Source organism: Megalobrama amblycephala, linkage group LG20, assembly GCF_018812025.1.
Source record: "Megalobrama amblycephala isolate DHTTF-2021 linkage group LG20, ASM1881202v1, whole genome shotgun sequence".
NCBI classification, from domain to species: Eukaryota; Metazoa; Chordata; class Actinopteri; order Cypriniformes; family Xenocyprididae; genus Megalobrama; species Megalobrama amblycephala.
The window spans coordinates 340497-355266 of NC_063063.1; the positions used below are offsets into that span (position 1 = coordinate 340497).

At 41.4% G+C, this 14770-nt stretch overlaps 1 protein-coding gene across 13 annotated transcripts in view; it reads left to right on the forward strand.

Moving 5' to 3' along the window:
* The window catches only part of myocd (myocardin), a 140976-nt gene that overhangs the window by 77223 nt on the left and 48983 nt on the right, over positions 1 to 14770 (forward strand). For all 13 annotated transcript variants that reach the window (XM_048170154.1, XM_048170162.1, XM_048170160.1 and 10 more), the window contains one exon: positions 2010 to 2111. In XM_048170154.1, the coding sequence (XP_048026111.1) occupies positions 2033 to 2111 (79 nt within the window). In that variant the 5' untranslated portion in view covers positions 2010 to 2032. The remainder of the gene's footprint in view (positions 1 to 2009; positions 2112 to 14770) is intronic.

Here is a 14770-nt window from a genome sequence, read left to right on the forward strand (position 1 = left end):
AGCCTTCTGCTCTGCCATCATCCAAGCCTTCTGTCTTGCCGCCACTGCCCGGGCCGTCCGAGCCGCTGGAACCAGCCTGGTCGGTTCCTCCAGCGCCGCCCTGGAAATCAGCCAGGACTCCAGTCCTGCCAGTATCCGCCTGGTCAGTTCCTCCGGCACCACCCTGGCAATCAGCCAGGACTCCAGACCCACTGGAACCAGCCTGGTCAGTTCCTCCAGCACCACCCTGGCAATCAGCCAGGACTCCAAGCCTGCCAGCGCCCGCCTGGTCAGTTCCTCCAGCACCGCCCTGGTGTTCAGTGAGGTACCCGGGATCTGGCCCACCATCCCTCCCCCTGATCCTCCTCCGGTCCACCTCCCTCCTGAGTTTTTTTTGTGTTTTTGTTTGTTGTCTGGTGGAGCGTCTGGTAGCCGCTCCTTTGAGGGGGGGTAATGTCACGATCACCTGTGAGAGTGCCCTTCAGCCTCTAGAGGGCACTCCTTCCCGGACTCTCTGTTTCACCTTATTCATGAACTACATTTCCCATACATACTCCCCGGACTAATCACTATTCATCATTGCACTCAGCTGTTTGTTATTTTGTCATTAGTGTCTGTGTATTTAATCTGAGTTGTTTCTGTCTGTTCTTGTGGTTCATTGTGAATGTCACCCTTGAGTCTGAGCCCTGGTTCTTCGTGTTCTCTGGTTTTTGTTTTTGGTTTCTTGTTTCATGTTCCTTGTTTTATGTTTGGACTGCTTTTTATGGATTTCGACCCCTGCCAGTACCTGGATTACGCCCTTTGGATTTACCCTCAATAAACACCTTTTCTGCTGCACTTGGATCTATTTGTTTGCTTCGCGATCCGTGACAATTTTGGCTTGTCAAATACGCAATAAATTGGCAGCGTGGTTTTGATAACAAGAGTATTTTTACAAGCCGTGACATTTTTAGGGAATTAATGTCCTTCAGACATCTTAGTGGTTTTGAAAACACAGCTTATTAAAGAAAACAGAGATGTATGTTTGGAGTGCCCTATGCGGTTTGTTTCTGTAGATGGTGTGTAAAGAAGTCTTGGCTCGTGGAGAGGAAACCGAAAGGCTCGTTTTTCACAAGGACACATTGTGGAGGCCCTCGAAGCTACTGAACGGTCCGTGTGTGTTTAAGGTCCGCTCATTATGAACTCTGTAACGAATGTCACGGTGGAAGGGAGATGCATTTGTGAGCTTATGCTTTGTAAACTAACAGTTAGGCTTCAGCCACTGCTGAATATCTTCTTGCTAAAACAGATCTCAAGGAAAATCAATAGCAAACGGTCCTGTCTGTTTCAGAAACACATTCTTTGGCTTCGATTCAAGGCTATAGCTGCTTCTTACACTCCTAAAATAAAGGTTCCAGAAGGGTGTTTTTGCCACAGAAGAACCATTTCTGGTTCCCCAATGAACCTTTCAGTGATCAGTTCTTAAAAGAACCAATTTTTTTCTCAGTGTGAAGAACATTTTAATCATCTAAAGAACCTTTTCTTCACTATAAAGACCCTTTAGGCTCCATGGATGTTAAAGGTTCTTAATGGATCCATCAATTACGAGTGTACACAGTCAAGATAATCCAGTGAACGTTAAAGTTATAAACCAAAAATGAATATTTTCTCATCCTCATGTTGTTCCAAACCTGTTTGACATTCTTTCTTCCGTGGAACACAAACACAGACTGTTCAAGCATACAGTGAGAGTGAACGGTGACAAAAAACATGATAAAAGCATCATGAAAGTAGTCCATATGACTCGTGCACTACATTCCTAATCTTATGACAGCTTTGTGTGAGAAACAGACTGAAATTTAAATCATTATTCTCTGAAAGTTTTGTTTAACATCTGTGGATGTCATTCGCTTTCATTGTGTGGAAAAGAGCAGCTTGAACATTCTGCTGAATCTCTCGTTTTGTGTTCCACACAAGAGCTTTGAAAGGTGAATAAGTTGTTGTGACGCTGAATGTGACTTGTGTTCTGGTGTGTGTTTGGGCCGGGACAGACTGCGGGAGCGCGGACAGGGAGATGAGTGCAGCGAAGACTCATGACTCCAGCATGAGGAAGCCTGACCTTCATCCCTCCTCACACACACAGCGCAAGAATGGTGAGTTCATCATCACATCCTCATCCCTTCATTTATTGCGTATCAATCTGTCTTGCAAGCAACAATGTCAAAAATTAAACATTATCTTGGAAAACGTTGCATGGATGCCACCTTTGAGAGCAGAGGAAGCGTCAGGACGATTAAGGGAGGGAGTTTATTACCTAGTCTTATGATGTTTCAGTGTAATTTGGTGGCACTTCAGTAACCTGTTAAATTCACACAGATCTGAACTCAAAACTTCTTTTTAAAGAAGACACAGCTGATTATTGCAGAAGTGAAAGTGTAAATAAGTTACAGAACTTTGTTTACTGTACACTGGAATCTAAATTAAGAGCAGTTTGCTTAAAACAAGTAAAATTATCTGCCAGTGGGGTAAGAAAAATATTTTTGTTTTCTGTTTGCAAGATTGTTTTTCTTACCTACGGAGCCCCGCACATGACATGCAAGAAAAAAAATTAAATCATGCACACGATTAACTATTTCGTTCCCTCGATTTATAAATCATGTGCACGATTTATATTGTCATGTCCGGGACTCCGTACTTACCCCATTGGCAGATAATTTTACTAGTTTTAAGCAAAATGCACTTAATTTAGTTTTTTTCCACAGAAAACAAAACTAAACATCTTATGTCATTTTCTTGTATAGAAAATGCATCTTGATTTAAGTATTTTTAGATATTTGTACTTGAAATAAGACAAAAAATACTAGCATTTAATAGCAAATAATAGCATTTTTTGCAGTGTAAAGCAAATGTATGGAACTAAACATTTTTATTTTATACAAAATAGATATTTTACGAAAGAATTTGACCTCGAAAACTGCAAAAAAATAAAAAAATAAATCAAAGCCTTATCTGTAACCAAATTGTGTCCAAATTTAATGTTGATATCACAAAGTTTAGCTGCTAAAAAGTAGTGTTTTCATAGTAATGCAGTGTCCAATTAAAAAAGAGTTTTCACAGGATGAATTTTAAGTGTTTGTTTTCGAATGATACCAAATTTATGATGATTACTAAAATATTTGAAAGGGGAAAAAATACATAAAATGCACCAAGTGTGAGATGCTAACATTTTAGCAATGCTCTTATATTTTTAATAAGCATAAACTAACGTTCCCAGAATGTTGCGTGGAGGTTGTGTGTGTGTGTGTGTGTGTGAGATAACCTAATGTGAACTTAAACTAATGATTATTTTTAGTGCAGCATTTTTTTTTTCTGCTTTGTCCTTTGTCATCATGCACTGACGTACTAAGTGATGTTTATAGTCCTGAAATCAGAGACACGCTCTGGACAGGAGACTCGTGTTTAACAGCAGCGCTTCGGCTGACCTCTTGTGATCGCATCAGCTGAGATGGATGTTAATAGCAGTCTTGAATCTCTCTTTGATTATGGAGAGTTCACAGTTACTAAACGTCGCAAATCTCCCTGCAAGATGCAGCAACACACTGCAAAAAATGATGTTCTTCCTCAGCATTTTTATCTTGTTTTCCAGCATTCTTAGATCAAGATACATTCACTTGAGAAGCAAAAAGACTGAAGATATTAATATCAACATCAAGCAAATGCATGCTTAAAACAACAAAACAAAAATATGTCCCAATGGGGTCATTTTCCATTTAAATTACGTTTATTGTTCTGACCCCATTGGCAGATGTTTGTTCATGTTTTAAGCATAAACTCAGAAAACAACACTTAATGTCTTCAGTCATGTTGCTGCTTCTCCAGTAAGTGTATACCTTCATATGGACACACAAAGTAACTGCACTATTTGTTCTCTTTAAATCTCTGGATTTTGGTCCAGAGTACAAAAGTATATGGGGGTCATTGATAACCTCACAGCAGTTTATGAAACTACGTGACAAACGATTTGATCATTTTCCTTCATTATCTCAAAAGTGAATATTCCTCTTTAAGAACAGCGTTTGTTTTTGCCAATATACATACCAGGTAAATAGGTAAGTATGCAACGCGCGGCTCTGCCAAGAAACTCCCCTGGCCAGATAAAACAAGATCGTTTGAACGTTTTATTAGAAGCAGCTGATGACTAATCCATGCTGAAATATCAGTGCGCTCTGCTTTTCCACTTCATAGTCTAATCAAACTAGCTTAAATGCCACTTGAATCACAAGGTTTAGAGATGAAAGTATTTGCAGAATGCCGCGATAGAAACTGTATTTTTAGAATGATGGATCCCTGGACTCCCGACTCATGCTGAGAGAAAGACGCGGCTGCCCAGTTTTCCATGATGTCATGTGCGGCTGAAAGCGATCGAGTGAACGTCAGTTTCGCCACTGGGGTGTTTTCCTGCTCTTCAGATGAGCTTCAGTTGTTTGGTAATTGTAGGAACACACTTTACTGGACAGCACTGCGAAGCTGGAGGTGGAAACAGGCGTTACATCACAGTTTGTCAGATACCGAGACTACATGCGGTCTTTCCCCACGTTACCCTGAGCTGTTCAGTTCACTGTTCCTGACAAACGGTCTCTCTTTAAACTGTTGCTGCATGTGGATTTGTGTACGTTTGACCAACGTCAGCGTTTCATCAGAATCCACAACGCCTCCCTAAAATGATCATCAGAAGTGAAGAGTTGTTGTGTCTGTGTTCACGTGTTGAAAGGATCCACATGATGGCATCGTTCACACAGCAGTGGCAGTGTTTGTTTGTGCTCTTTTCCTCACTCAATCCCCATGTATGTGGACGAGTGTGACGGCATTTAGGTCATTTTATTAAACCCAGGGAAAATACGCCAGCTCTCGTCTCTCCTGCATCTTTTCCTCCGACACCACGCATCGTTTTTTCTCTCTGGGCAATAAAGCTTTCTGCGTTCATACAAAATATTATGTTGATATTAAACAGCATGACTTTCTGCTCTCCGTGGAATACAAAAAGAGATGTTTAGCAAGATGTTCATGCTGCTCTTGTGCACTATATTCCAAGTCTTCTGAAATCTTCTGATTTGATAGATCTGTGTGAGGAATAAAACAGAATGTAAGAAGTTTTTAAATGATGTAAAATCCAGTCTGTTCCTCACACAAAGGAAGCTTGACAGCCGCAATCTCCATCAGCTCTCATGGGAAAGAACAGCGTGAACATTCTGCTGAACGTCTCGTTTTATGTTCTGTGGAGGAAAGAACGACATGAGAGCGAGTAAAACATTATCCCTTTAACTTTTCGTTGGTAATTGTCACCTCTAAGATTTTCTGTAATACTTGAATAAAACAAGATAAAACAATGAAAAATACCTCTATAGCATCTTAGTTGATGTTAATTTAACGATACATTATTAAAATCAAATGTTGCATTTGTTAATATTATTTAAAGGATTAGTTCACTTCAGAATTAAAATTCCCTGATCATTTACTCACTCCCAAGATGTTCATGTCTTTTGAAAAGAAATGAAGGATTTTGAGGAAAACATTCCAGGATTTTCTCCATATACTTCCACCTACGTCACGCGTGATCTTTCCAACGTGATTACGTCATGCGTGGAGCATCACAGAGCAGTGCAAGACGAGCATTTGTGGTTAAAAAGTATATAATGTTTATTTTTTTAGTAAATGTCTGATGGTTTCTCTAGATGAGACTCTTATTCCTCGTCTGGGATCATGTAGAGCTCTTTGAAGCTGCACTGAAACTGACATTTGGACCTTCAACCCGTTGAACCCCAGTGAAGTCCACTATATGGAGAAAAATCCTGGAATGTTTTCATCAATTTCTTTTCCACCAAAGAAAGAAAGACATGAACATCTTTTAATTCTGAAGTCTGAACTAATCTTTTAATGGACCTGAGCTGACATGAATTATATGAACAGTTGTACGGTAAATAAATACTATTACAAGTCTATTGCTAACTGTCAGATAATGTTAGTTAATGCATTAACCTTATTGTAAAGCGTTAGCAGATTTTTCCTGTAACTTTACCTCAGGATCGGTTTGTCGTTTCATCTGCATTATTATTCTGAAACCTCGGCTGAAGAAAGTCAACAAACTACACATGCTTCAGATCATCTTGAAGTGTGTCTGTCCACTGAAGTGCTACTGTTTACATTTTCATCTTCTCATAAAACTCCAGCCATTGTTTGTTAGTTAATTTGTCAGCCAGTGGTTTCACTGCTGTGGCCTAATAAAACAAACTCAGTGAGGATTTTCTGCTCGTACAAACATCTGCTGTCATCGGGCTCATTTGTCATTCATCTGGGAAACAGCTGACTGACGTCATGATCAAAGCGAGACTCAAAGCGCTCGTGACGGGAATGAGCAAAATCAGCACCGGATTCCAAATCAGCGTCGGCTCATTCGTTACCTGCTGCGAAACTGAGCGCTTGTGCTTCATGCAAACAATCAGAGGAAAGGAAGTCAATCGGGAACTTAGATCAGTTACAATGAGGCACACTACCAATCACACTACAAAGTCTGCACACACATGACTTTTCTGAAAGATGAGGAAAAAACCTTTTGAGGTTTGCTCAAAATTACTCTAATCGCCACAAATTAGGCTTATGTGTGCTTTTTAAATGAATGAATTGGAGCAGATTTTTATTTGATTTGTTTAGCATTTTTGTCATTACTCAACTCATATATTTAAAAAATAGCAATAAAATTATTATATTTTATTATAAATTAAAAAATACAAACACACTTGATTGGATTTGTTTCTGAAATAAGAGAAAAATCGTTTTGCTTAAATGCTTATTTAAAGGCTTATATGTGCTTTTTTGAATGATTTTGTGCAAATTTTTAAGTTTGTTAAGATTTTAAGCATTTTTGACATTACATAACTCACATATTTAAAAATAAAAACTATTGTATTTTTTTTTAGGAAGTATTCAGTTAGTGTAGTGTGCATTGGAAAAATGTCAGTGCGCTTTATACAACAACGATTTACAGTGATAAACCGGAAAATAATGATCAATGTTGCAAATAGAGTTTAATTCTGCTGTAAAGCAGCTCTACACAACACAATAGAGTTATTATTAAGCTGATTCAGTTCAGTTCAAGCCACCAACATTTTGGAATAAAAGTAACAAGGAGGTACAAACAAAACTTGTGGCTGAACTTCAAAGCTTTTACTCGCTTTCGTTGACCCAGATAATAGCGGCGGCGCTGCTCGCACCAGGAATGGATCGACTTTCCCTCTTTGTTTTATAGGCATTTCATGCGAACCCAGATTTCGCTTGATGCTATCGCAGACGTGAAGCGGGCGGAGGGAGAGCCTCTGACAAAAGGCTTTTTGGCCCCCGTGTTCAAACCAACACCTGCCATAAAATACTTACTTTTACAATCTGGAATGAGTGGAAAGCTGCACCAGGAATCTTTCATGTGAATTCCATGCTGATTTTGTAGCAGCGATGGGTAAGAGATTAAGCTCATCTGTTTGGAATTGCCGGCTTGATCTAGAGTTATGACCATTTTTATGAATGCAAAACAATATTTTTGCTGACAGCATCACGTTCCAGTCGATTCTAAACATCCTGTTGTGTCCGTGTAGCATTATTCCCTCCGTACCTCATAGCAACAGGCTGACATCCGCACAAACCGCTCGATTCGCAGTGTCCGCAAACAATAGATTTGTTTGCTCCGAACGGTCTCGTGTCATTTATCAGCTAAGAAAACATGAAAAAGGGAAAAATGTATCGGAAGGAACTGCCAAGGCAGAGTTCTGATACCATCAGCGTAAAATAAAAACAAAACATCTCATTCGGCAACAGGTGGAATGTGCCGCAGTTTTATCCATGAAATCGCTCATATGTAAATGAATTGTTTCGTTTGAACCTCCGAAGGTTGATGGATAATGCACGACACCTAATATTATCACCCTCATGTTCATAAACATAAATAGATATTTAGGATCATTTTTAAAGGCAAGTGAAGAATGTCGACGGCTGTGTTTCTGGTTCCTCCCGAGAGTCTTATAATTGATATCACATTGAGTGTTATTAGAGTAAAACTTTTTTAGAATATGCTTTGGGGTTAAAGTCATAATTCGGTTGTTCATTATTTTGGTTGCAGAATGTTTTGCACATATGGCACCGCTCACTGCACTGGACATTGGTGGTTGATTTTGTTGTAAGCTTTGAAATATTCGTGCCCACAGCCAAGAGTTGTTCACCTATTTGGAATGTACAGTTGAAATTGGTTTGCAGCTAATATAAATACGGGCTGCTGCTGGTTCATACACAAAAACACATAGCAGATCACTCTCATAAATGCATTCACGGCAGAGCCAAACGAGACGTATATATGAGAGGATGAGGTCATCACGCTCTAATGAATCTGACTTCTTGATTCATGGAAGAACAAATCATATATGAGAGAATATCTTGCATTATCAGTCTCACTTATTTTTGGGATTCTGCACTCGTCTGCTGTTAATCAAGTAGTGATTATGATTATCTGCACTATGTTCTCTCTGTACGCACATGCATATTTCTCAAATCAATATGATAGAGTGATTATTATTCAGTAACAGAGATTTTTGTCATTGTTTCAGCATTTGTGCAAGACTGAATATTGGTTTGGCTGTGTTGTATTACAATTCTACAAATAAATAGCTAATATTGAGTAGCTTGTGATTCAGAAAACTAGGGAAGTATGTCCTAAAAAGTGAGCACACACAAAACCCCTTTGGTAATATATTTTCATGAAGGCTGAATGCACGCATGAATCCCTGAGGACAAACCCAGTGTTTACAGTGGTTACTTCAGCCCATTGGTTAGTTTAGTTACTTTAACCGATTTTGTGATCTAATACAACTGTTTTAATGCTAACATTTAGATCCACACGAATCCACAACACTATCAAATAGCCTAATTCTTTCATTGTTTACAGCAGATGATAAGAGCTTTCTGCTATATAATATCCTCGGGCCTGAGCAGTGAAACCGGAAAAGATGAGGTCATCTCATCCCGGTCGCTATTTATAGACATTTAACGGCTGCATATTAAACAAAGCACTCAAGAAATTCAATTAAGAGAGCACTCGACCACAGTGACCTGAAAACAACCCGCGAGGTTATTCAGAAACACGGAGGACGGAGCCGCTCGCATGTGCTGCAGGGATGAGTGGAGTTTAAAGCGCGGATTTTGGGGCGGCAAAGATTAATGGACAGTTTCTTTTTCCAGGTGTTGTATTGTGGATACAAGAGATTTGCGTTGTGAATTTTACCAAGGGAGAAATCCTTTCCTTGGAAATGAAAACAGTAACACAATATCCAGCTCAGCTGAGAGATGAACTAGCCACCAGGGTTATTATAGTTAACTGAAAATCAACCAAAACCAAAAAAACATTTCTGTTGCTTGTATTAAAATAAAACATATTTAAAAACTTGCAACATTTCTAATTTTCAATTAGTTTAACTTGATGTAAAAAAAAAAAACAACTTATGCTGGTTGTCAAAAGTTTGTAACAATTGTTTTTTTTTAAGTTTTTGAAATAAATTTCTCCTGCTCACCAAGGCTACATTATTTGACCAAAAATACAGTAAAAACAGTGAAATATTATTACAATGTAAATCAGTAAATCAGTAAATTTTCTATGTGAATATATAGTAAAGTGTAATTTATTCCTGTGATCAAAGCTGAATTTTCAGCATCATTACTCCAGTCTTCAGTGTCACATGATCCTTCAGAAATCAATCTAATGTGCTGATTTACTGCTCTAGAAAAAATTCTGATTATTTTTATCAATGTTGAAAACAGTTGTGCTGCTTCATATTTCTGTGGAAACTGTCATTCATTTTATATTTTCAGGATTTTTTGATGACTAGAAATTTCTAAAAGCATTTATTTGAAACAGAATCCACAAAAAATGAAGCAGCACAACTGTTTTCAAGGACATGGAGCCAGAGAGAGACGTGACCGAAGGAGAGGCTGGCAGAGGGAAACACTACGGTGGAACCAATGTAGGGAGGAGCCAGAGGGGAGACGAATGGAGGAGCCAGGACAAAGGCCCAAGGCGGAACCAATGGAGAGAGGAGCCATGATGGAACAAGATCAACTGCGGTGGAAATGTAAAAGACCCAGTTGGAGCTGAGGAGATGATGACCCAGGGCGACACAGAGTGCCAAGATGGGGCGTGAGCTTGGCAGACCTGGCCGAAGTCGTTGTGACTGAGGATGATTGCAAAACCGGAGGGAAGGAGGAGCCCGGCAGAGCCAGATGGGTGGAGGGTCGAGGCGCAGCTGGAGACTCTGAAGTCCAAGACAGAGCTAGAGCAACGATTGACAGAGAGACAAAGGAGCCTGGCGGAGCCTGAGGGATGACAGACCATGGTGGAGACAAAGGAGCCTGGCGGAGCCTGAGGGATGACAGACCATGGTGGAGACAAAGGAGACTTGGAGCTGGGCAGAGCCAATGGTGACGAATGCAACTTGGGGCTGGATGATGAAGGACACTTGAGCCTGGGCAGAACTAGCAGCGAGGATCGAAGACGACTTGGAACTGAGAGTCAAGGACAACTTGGAACTGGGCTGAACCAGCAGAGGCGAAGATGACTTGGTACTGGGATAAACCAGAACAATCAAAGATGACTTGGAACTGGGTTGAACCAGCAGAGCCGAAGATGACTTGGTACTGGAATAAACCAGAACAGTTAAAGATGACTTGGTACTGGGTTGAATCAGCAGAAACGAAGATGACTTGGAGCTGGGATGAACCAGAACAGTCAAAGATGACTTGGAACTGGGATAAACCAGCAGAGGCGAAGATGACTTGGTACTGGAATAAACCAGAACAGTTAAAGATGACTTGGTACTGGGTTGAATCAGCAGAAACGAAGATGACTTGGAACTGGGATAAACGAGAACAGTCAAAGATGACTTGGAACTGGGTTGAACCAGCAGAGCCGAAGATGACTTGGTACTGGAATAAACCAGAACAGTTAAAGATGACTCGGTACTGGGTTGAATCAGCAGAAACGAAGATGACTTGGAGCTGGGATGAACCAGAACAGTCAAAGATGACTTGGAACTGGGATAAACCAGCAGAGGCGAAGATGACTTGGTACTGGAATAAACCAGAACAGTTAAAGATGACTTGGTACTGGGTTGAATCAGCAGAAACGAAGATGACTTGGAACTGGGATAAACGAGAACAGTCAAAGATGACTTGGTACTGGGTTGAATCAGCAGAAACGAAGATGACTTGGTACTGGAATAAACCAGAACAGTCAAAGATGACTTGGTACTGGGTTGAATCAGCAGAAACGAAGATGACTTGGAGCTGGGATGAACCAGAACAGTCAAAGATGACTTGGAACTGGGATAAACCAGCAGAGGCGAAGATGACTTGGTACTGGAATAAACCAGAACAGTTAAAGATGACTTGGTACTGGGTTGAATCAGCAGAAACGAAGATGACTTGGAACTGGGATAAACGAGAACAGTCAAAGATGACTTGGTACTGGGTTGAATCAGCAGAAACGAAGATGACTTGGTACTGGAATAAACCAGAACAGTCAAAGATGACTTGGTACTGGGTTGAATCAGCAGAAACGAAGATGACTTGGAACTGGGATAAACCAGAACAATCAAAGATGACTTGGAACTGGGTTGAACCAGCAGAGCCGAAGATGACTTGGTACTGGAATAAACCAGAACAGTTAAAGATGACTTGGTACTGGGTTGAATCAGCAGAAACGAAGATGACTTGGAACTGGATAAACGAGAACAGTCAAAGATGACTTGGTACTGGGTTGAATCAGCAGAAACGAAGATGACTTGGTACTGGAATAAACCAGAACAGTCAAAGATGACTTGGTACTGGGTTGAATCAGCAGAAACGAAGATGACTTGGAGCTGGGATGAACCAGAACAGTCAAAGATGACTTGGAACTGGGATAAACCAGCAGAGGCGAAGATGACTTGGAACTGGGTTGAACCAGCAGAGACGAAGATGACTTGGAACTGGAGTTGAACCAGCAGAACCGAAGATGACTTGGAACTGGGTTGAACCAGCAGAGACAAAGATGACTTGGAACTGGGTTGAACCAGCAGAACCGAAGATGACTTGGAACTGGGATAAACGAGAACAGTCAAAGATGACTTGGTACTGGGTTGAATCAGCAGAAACGAAGATGACTTGGTACTGGAATAAACCAGAACAGTCAAAGATGACTTGGTACTGGGTTGAATCAGCAGAAACGAAGATGACTTGGAGCTGGGATGAACCAGAACAGTCAAAGATGACTTGGAACTGGGTTGAACCAGCAGAGGCGAAGATGACTTGGAACTGGGTTGAACCAGCAGAGCCGAAGATGACTTGGTACTGGAATAAACCAGAACAGTCAAAGATGACTTGGTACTGGGTTGAATCAGCAGAAACGAAGATGACTTGGAGCTGGGATGAACCAGAACAGTCAAAGATGACTTGGAACTGGGATAAACCAGCAGAGGCGAAGATGACTTGGAACTGGGTTGAACCAGCAGAGACGAAGATGACTTGGAACTGGGTTGAACCAGCAGAACCGAAGATGACTTGGAACTGGGATAAACGAGAACAGTCAAAGATGACTTGGTACTGGGTTGAATCAGCAGAAACGAAGATGACTTGGTACTGGAATAAACCAGAACAGTCAAAGATGACTTGGTACTGGGTTGAATCAGCAGAAACGAAGATGACTTGGAGCTGGGATGAACCAGAACAGTCAAAGATGACTTGGAACTGGGTTGAACCAGCAGAGGCGAAGATGACTTGGTACTGGGTTGAACCAGCAGAGCCGAAGATGACTTGGTACTGGAATAAACCAGAACAGTCAAAGATGACTTGGTACTGGGTTGAATCAGCAGAAACGAAGATGACTTGGAGCTGGGATGAACCAGAACAGTCAAAGATGACTTGGAACTGGGATAAACCAGCAGAGGCGAAGATGACTTGGAACTGGGTTGAACCAGCAGAGACGAAGATGACTTGGAACTGGGTTGAACCAGCAGAACCGAAGATGACTTGGAACTGGGATAAACGAGAACAGTCAAAGATGACTTGGAACTGGGTTGAACCAGCAGAGACGAAGATGACTTGGAACTAGGATAAACCAGAACAGTCAAAGATGACTTGGAACTGGGATAAACCAGAACAGTCAAAGATGACTTGGAACTGGGATAAACCAGCAGAGACGAAGATGACTTGGAACTGGGATGAACCAGAGCAGTCAAAGATGACTTGGAACTGGGATGAACCAGCAGAGACGAAGATGACTTGGAACTAGGATAAACCAGAACAGTCAAAGATGACTTGGAACTGGGATAAACCAGAACAGTCAAAGATGACTTGGAACTGGGATAAACCAGCAGAGACGAAGATGACTTGGAACTGGGATGAACCAGAGCAGTCAAAGATGACTTGGAACTGGGATGAACCAGCAGAGACGAAAATGACTTGGAACTGGGATAAACCAGAACTGTCAAAGATGACTTGGAACTGGGATAAACCAGCAGAGACGAAAATGACTTGGAACTGGGATGAACCAGCAGAGACGAAAATGACTTGGAACTGGGATTAACCAGAGCAGTCAAAGATGACTTGGAACTGGGATAAACCAGCAGAGACGAAAATGACTTGGAACTGGGATAAACCAGAACAGTCGAAGATGACCTGGAACTGGGATAAACCAGCAGAGACGAAAATGACTTGGAACTGGGATGAACCAGAGCAGTCAAAGATGACTTGGAACTGGGATAAACCAGCAGAGACGAAGATGACTTGGAACTGGGATGAACCAGAACAGTCGAAGATGACCTGGAACTGGGATAAACCAGCAGAGACGAAAATGACTTGGAACTGGGATAAACCAGAACAGTCGAAGATGACCTGGAACTGGGATAAACCAGCAGAGACGAAAATGACTTGGAACTGGGATGAACCAGAGCAGTCAAAGATGACCTGGAACTGGGATGAACCAGAGCAGTCAAAGATGACTTGGAACTGGGATAAACCAGAGCAGTGAAAGATGACCTGGAACTGGGATAAACCAGCAGAGACGAAAATGACTTGGAACTGGGATGAACCAGAACAGTCAAAGATGACCTGGAACTGGGATGAACCAGAGCAGTCAAAGATGACTTGGAACTGGGATAAACCAGCAGAGACGAAGATGACCTGGAACTGGGATGAACCAGAGCAGTCAAAGATGACTTGGAACTGGGATAAACCAGAGCAGTGAAAGATGACCTGGAACTGGGATAAACCAGCAGAGACGAAAATGACTTGGAACTGGGATGAACCAGAGCAGTCAAAGATGACTTGGAACTGGGATAAACCAGCAGAGACGAAGATGACTTGGAACTGGGATGAACCAGAACAGTCGAAGATGACCTGGAACTGGGATAAACCAGCAGAGACGAAAATGACTTGGAACTGGGATAAACCAGAACAGTCGAAGATGACCTGGAACTGGGATAAACCAGCAGAGACGAAAATGACTTGGAACTGGGATGAACCAGAGCAGTCAAAGATGACCTGGAACTGGGATGAACCAGAGCAGTCAAAGATGACTTGGAACTGGGATAAACCAGAGCAGTGAAAGATGACCTGGAACTGGGATAAACCAGCAGAGACGAAAATGACTTGGAACTGGGATGAACCAGAACAGTCAAAGATGACCTGGAACTGGGATGAACCAGAGCAGTCAAAGATGACTTGGAACTGGGATAAACCAGCAGAG